Source organism: Metarhizium robertsii, assembly GCF_000187425.2.
Source record: "Metarhizium robertsii ARSEF 23 chromosome Unknown MAA_Scf_3, whole genome shotgun sequence".
Classification (NCBI taxonomy): Eukaryota; Fungi; Ascomycota; class Sordariomycetes; order Hypocreales; family Clavicipitaceae; genus Metarhizium; species Metarhizium robertsii.
In genome coordinates, this window is record NW_011942171.1 from 658,348 (window position 1) to 664,726 (window position 6,379).

The 6,379-nt window shown below is 49.1% G+C and overlaps 1 protein-coding gene across 1 annotated transcript; it reads right to left on the reverse strand.

The window, feature by feature from the left end:
- Window positions 1-879: 879 nt before the first annotated feature.
- On the reverse strand, window positions 880-1,929 carry MAA_00399 (uncharacterized protein; the record flags this gene model as incomplete). The annotated part of the gene is made up of 1 exon (XM_007818397.2): window positions 880-1,929. The coding sequence occupies one exon, from the start codon at window positions 1,927-1,929 to the stop codon at window positions 880-882; it is 1,050 nt and encodes a 349-aa protein (XP_007816588.2).
- Between the last annotated feature and the right edge of the window lie 4,450 nt (window positions 1,930-6,379).

Genomic DNA, 6,379 nt, shown 5'->3' on the forward strand with positions numbered 1-6,379 from the left:
ATAGAACGCCCTTCGGGCTGAATAAACTAGCTACTAAACCGAATTCGGGGAAGCGTTCCGCCCAGGGTTCATTGTAACAGCTTGAAGCTTGTATGCGAGTATAAATACTGTCACGTTATGAGACTCATTGTTAACTAAGCTTGTTTTTGTATTGAAAAAGAATTGATTGTCGTTGGTCTCCATCCTTCAGAAGGGTTCATGTCATTTATCTTTAGTTTAGAAGACTTCCCAGCCTCTCAAACTACTGATATCGATGATTTTATGACATCCAGCAATTACGTCAAGTCTGCTTGTTCAACTAACAGAGGCAGCCTTATCCAACAGTTCCTCGTTCCTCATGGCAAGATCTCTCGTCCTAATTCGTTCCCCAAGGCATACCATAACCGCCTGACGCATCGCGATGCGTGTACTCATGGTTTCTAGTGTGGTTAGTTACGGTTCCCTGGCCTAGGAACGGCCAAAACATAGTGTTACTAGATGTCTTGCATCATCATCTAGCCCATTTTTTTTAATTAACTTAATATATATATATATTAACAAGATAACTCTAGTACACGCCCGGCATGATTGAGGCTAATATCGTTAGTAGTTCGAGCAGAAATCCTTACTCGGCTATTAGATAGAAACTCGGCGCGGTGATCACAAACCCTGTGGTTGTGGCAAATAAATGCACCCGCCACACATTGACACATGTCTGATGTGGTGATATTCGGCTGCGACCACGCCTCTTCTTCCAATGTCATTATCATCTCCACAAGGGAGGCTGTTACCTTGTTATTCCATATGCTATCTCTGTCAGGCCATTTCCTTAACAGAGTGATAATTCTTCGGCGTATTATACCATTATGGCAGCAAATCCCAACAAAAGCCAACACCTGGTCAATGACTGGTGAAAAACGAATATTTGGGATATGGAAGCTGGGCCTCATTTCTGTCGTTTCTGTTAAGCAGTTGCTCTGCCAGGTCGACAATATGTTCGTATGACGATTGCCATGCATCCTGAGCCGGTTTTCCCGTCCTGCTCGGGAATAAGTACGGCTCCATTGTTGACATTATTATCTGTAATATTAATATAGTGTTTGCGTTATCTGCCTGAGAAGCCTTTGACTTTCGGAATGTGTCGAAATTTCTCTTCCAAATGTCAATTTCGTGCCGGAAGTTGAATCCTAGGCTTAGCGGTGGCAGAGGACCCATGATGCCTAGTGGTGTTTTGAGATAGGGTGTCTCTTGTCCTGGACCTCTTACAATACGCATTAAGTTGCAATACGCTTCGTTTGCAGAGCCGAATGGCTTTCTGGAGCATCTCTGGGGGGTGGCCAGGAGGCGCCAGCGAGGTCTATCCATGCGTCCCAAACGGGATACAAATCTATTCTCGAGATGAGTGAATAATACAAGAAGTGAATCGACTGCCAATATACAGTTTTGCCGAGATGCAGGCAGTAGATCTTCTTGCTTCCAGAATTCCCATTCATAGAATAACCGGATGCCGGCATGCGCGTGACTCAGTGCTTGGCTTATGTCGCCGTTCAGACAGCAGAGTCTTGCAAAGAGAGCGCTTGCAAGTAGAATTGTTTCTTGCTCAGAGTAAGTTGGGTAAGACTTGGGAGTTATTATCCTTAGATACTTGATTGACGCATTATATTGCCTTAGTGAAAGCTGGTAGAGGTCGAGCCTGGTTTGTCGCGATGCCTCTGTATCACCGTTAAATGTCGCCCAATTCTGCATAGCCGCCATGGCAAGGCTAGCGTGCCAAATCGCTGGATACGCCTGTGTAGCTCGCAGAACATCGACAGTCCAGAATGAAGTGTCAAAATAACCAGCGACTTGTTTAACCGCTTCGCAACGAAGAAAGTCATATATCTGTCGCTCCTTTCCGTTCGGCGAAACGTCCACCGGCCACGTACGGTACGTCGGCTGTTTACCCAGCATTGTTACTATAGGTTCTGGCTTTTGGCTGTTGGTGTATCCTTCGCAGTCTCTTGCCGCTTTGACACAGTTCTTGCATACAGGTCTTGTTTCATCGCATCGTATACGGCGACGCCTTGCGATACATTTAGTATGTAGCTCCGAATAGCCTGATTTGGGAAGAGGGTCGCCAAAACCATCGCGTCAATTGTCGAGGAACTGACCTGCAAGTAATGCATCCTGTTTTCACTTTGGGCGCCCATTTCCTTGCCCTGCGCGTGGTGACCATTTGGACGTTAGGCCAGCTTCTGCCGCGTGCTTCTTGTGTTGTCGATCGCCAAAGATACCTTTCAGGTGTGACAAGGTTTGCCTGGGGAGACACTTGGCATTATAATGTCGAGTGCATCCTCATGCTGTTCATGGCACACAGCAACTACGCCGCTTGTGCCTAGCTCCGGCTATAAGTTCTCGGGTGTCGTACTCTTGTGTGGGTATTGTTATCAAGTTGGTTAAACTGGCCCATAGCCTGGGCGTTCCTGCATGGGAGATAAACCCTGATTGGTGCAACGCCGATCAGCGAGGTAAAGCGCGTATTTTACAAACGGCATATATATTAATAAAACCAAATCATCTGACAGCGAGATGTCCTTTCTTGAGGATATTTCTGTGATCGCAAGCAATCCACCGCGAAATCTTGGTACTTCGGGTTGACGGAACCCGCCCGTTCATCTTTGTGGCGTCACTTCCTGGGTAACTTCTGCACGAGACTCCATGCTCTGGCTGATCGGACAAGGATCGAGATCGACACGGGCATGGTAGTGGTCCTGATGTCTCCTTCGATGGAAGCAGAGACAAATCTCCTCTGTACATGGCCTCGAAATACCGCTGTTGGCGAGGCTCCCGTCTGAGCCATACGCCGAGGCTGGCTTGTCATTGCTGGCTCTAGAAGTCACCTCCATCCGAGAATAGGGAAATAAGCGAATTTTTCTGTGTCACGAGCTGGACAAATGTGGATTTGTGTGTGCAAGCTTCGGCGCATGGGCTTGGGGCTGGAGGTGCTCGTCGATTCGTTCTCGTGCAAGAGAAGGGCACCGTAACAAGACAAATGACATGCAGTGTACTCTTAGCTGCGTAGAACTGCCAATCGGCTTGTAGACTGCATTGCTCCATCATCCCAGGTGACATTAGACAAGGCTAAACCGCTACTAGTTGGATCATGCACGATACTGGTAAGTATGTCGCGTCTGGCTCGTTGCATTATTGGGGCAGGGTCGATTGGAACGAGATGCTCAGTAGTACAGGGCCAACACAAAGATTTAGCGTCCAGCCTTGCTTATTATGGGAGGTTTGCAAGCCGAATTGTTGAGGCATGCCATGAAGCTACTCTACACTAATCCTATTTCGGAACGAGCTGCATCACCCGTCATACCCATTTGCCCGCTTTACCCGAGTATCCATGACCGAGCGCCTGAACGATGTCTGCTTTGCAGTCTGAAACAATGATAGCGCTGTCGTCTCCCCGGGGCTCAGGCGACAACGAAATATCAGGAGACGCTCAGACATGTGGCTTTGAGTGAAGGTGCTGCTTCTGCCTTGACAACAATATCATAAGCGAGGGACCTCTCTTTCCGATTGTGACTACCTCACCACACAATTTGGGCTGGGCCATTGGCATCCCTGCCACACATCGGTATTTGACCGTACAACATCAGCAGCCGACGCGCTAGCGATAGAACCATGTAGCTTTTGCTCGATGCAACGCGCTTGTGGCTATCACCGCGTCTTGGCCGAACCACTGAATCTCTCAGCCGTTGGTAGATGCAGGGACCCGCGAAGGGAGAAATTCGGAACACATCGTTGCCGTCACATCTCAGGTGTCAACTGGTCTTGACAGAATGTCAAACTGGCAGGTGTTCGAACAAGTTTCCTACCCCTTTTCCCCTTTTCAATTTATTTTGTTGTGTGTTGGCGTGCTTTTATATTTGGTCTGGCTTGCATTTACTATCTGGACGCCTTTTCCCTTGCTTGCAATGAGACTCGTGATGTGCTCATACATTGCAGTCATTCTCTCAGCTGGCCAGGTTGTGGTTCTTTGGGATTGAGCTCCAACAAAAGCGGCCAAAAACGGGGAAACAGACTAGCCATGACCGGTACAAGGAGTTACGTCTCATCTGCGGTATTTGAACCCAGACCAAAGTTGCAAGTATCTCGATAAGTTAGCCATTAAATGAACGGCTGTGACAGGTAGCTGCAAGGTCTGGAGCGGCAGAGCAGGTGGATGGCAGGTTCTTTGCTCCACGAGGCCTTAGACCTTGACTGACGGAAACCGTTAGGCGCGTCAGGGTTGTTTGACAAGTTGACAAGGGGAGTCCACACGTGTTTGTGCTTGAAGGCACCTTAAAGTAGAACATCCTGTGTGCATTGGGCCACTTCAAGAGATGTCCGGTCCGATTCCTGCCGCATGGATCTAAGAGTGCAAGTTCTGTAGGTTTTTTCGGCTGCTAATGTTTGGTAGAAGTTCTCGTCTGGGCATAAGATGTTCAGCGGCGACACGGAGCTCCATTAGTTGAGTACGACGCTTACCACAGGGTGATTCCTCGAGTAGCGGGGCCTAACAGCGGTGCTGGCCTCGCATCTGCAATGCAATGCGCACCAACAAAATGGGCTTTCTAGAGACACACCATAAGCGTTACTGGGTGATATTTTGGTCTTCTTTTTCGGGTTGCAGCTCGGCTCTGTCCTTCGTCTTTGTCACCACTTGGCGCAAATGTAAGTAGTTGAAGCATGGAGCACCTCAGTAGCCCCAAAATGCCAGACAACTTCACGGGGATAAGTCTCATCCCCATCAGGCAAAATCGCGTAGATCGCTTCAAAATGCAAATGTGGGCAACTGGGGCAAGGGCTGTGTGAGCCAGAGGTGGCTGCTGAGCAGGGGGGTGCAATGCGCAGGAACGCAGAGCTAATAATTGGAGTGTGCGAATTTGCAAGCCATACTCAGCCTTCGTCGCGTTGCATCGGAGCCAGTATACCAATTTTTCCCGCAACTTGTTCAAAAATGAGGACCGAAGTAGTCGCTATTCGGGGACGTTTCGTCCAGAACCTTGCTGAATGTTGTCCGTACCAACCGAAAGGGGAAGGAGTTTTGCTGCGACGAATTTGGTAAGTACAACGAATTGAACAACTCCGTTGCCTGCCGCGGTCAGTTGCAAGGCCGTGAAAGAAGGACACTTGGAAGAGTTCCCAGACGGTTCTGGGTTTGTCACAGTTCCTTCTCTGCCGATATGACGATCAATGCTGGTGGCGTTCAGCATCGACGGGCGTGAGATCCACCTGAGCTGGAATTACCCCTGGCAGCCGCTTCACATGGAGTCTTTTTGGGGTCCAGATGATGAATCATGAGATTGAAGCGCTCGGCTCGGCTCGGCCGAACAAAATGTTGCTGATGTTACTGGCGTATGCACAAGCTGGACTTGAGAGCGAGGCAGGCGGGGCTGTTCAAGTTGCTGCGCAATCTAGTATCTGTGTGAGAAAAGCCACATTCAATGGACAGGGATTTTAGGGACGAAATTTGGCATCATGCTTTTGCGGCTCAGATTGCACATAATGCGGACAACTTCAGGAACGCACCGGGCCAATTGCCGAAGATGGGGCTTAGCTTGGCAGAAGAATGGAACAAACAACTATCCCAGACGGACTCGCACAAATGACAGACATGTCGAGGCCACCAGAGAAAAAATTTCACCTCGTAGTTAAAAGTTGGACGTGATAACCTTCAAACGACATGGGTTGAACGACGGCTGCAGAATTGGGCGTCAATTGTCGAGCCTGGCCCATGGACAGTGGGTTCTGGCGGAGCTCCGAGCGATGGGGATCCTCTGGCAGCATTGGAAAAAGTCGGCGATCCAAGAGGCGCTTGAGCGACTTGTCGCCAAGAGGAACCTTCCTGACAATTGAGTCCAGTGGCCTGAGCTCCAAGTACTTTTTCTACCATGCAACCCTGCGATAAGTATTACCGTCCCCAAAGAGGGGAAGGCAGTCGCGTGTCTGGTGCGTTCGCATGCGCAAAACGAAATTATTCAAGTCGACGGCATGGATTCGCCCCAAAAGTATGGCCTGCGCGTGATTCGGGGGTTACCAGGGTTACCCGGCGCTAGCCACGCTGAGAAACGTGATCGCCTATGTTATACACAAGCACATGCCCTTACCCTGTAATGTGTATGTATACTGACAAACACTACGCTGGTTTTACTAGCAAGCGGGGTTATGTAATCACTGTTGAAGACTAGCTAGCACGCCTCATGCCTACTCTAGGGCGCCAATAGGCGATACCAAATTCAATTCAACACTACGCTGGCAGCACGCCTCACGCCTACTCTAAGGCGCCGATAGGCGATACCAAATTCAATTCAATTCAATTCAATTCAACACTATGCTGGTTGAGTTGATGAAGCAGCATGATTGATATAGGTGGGAC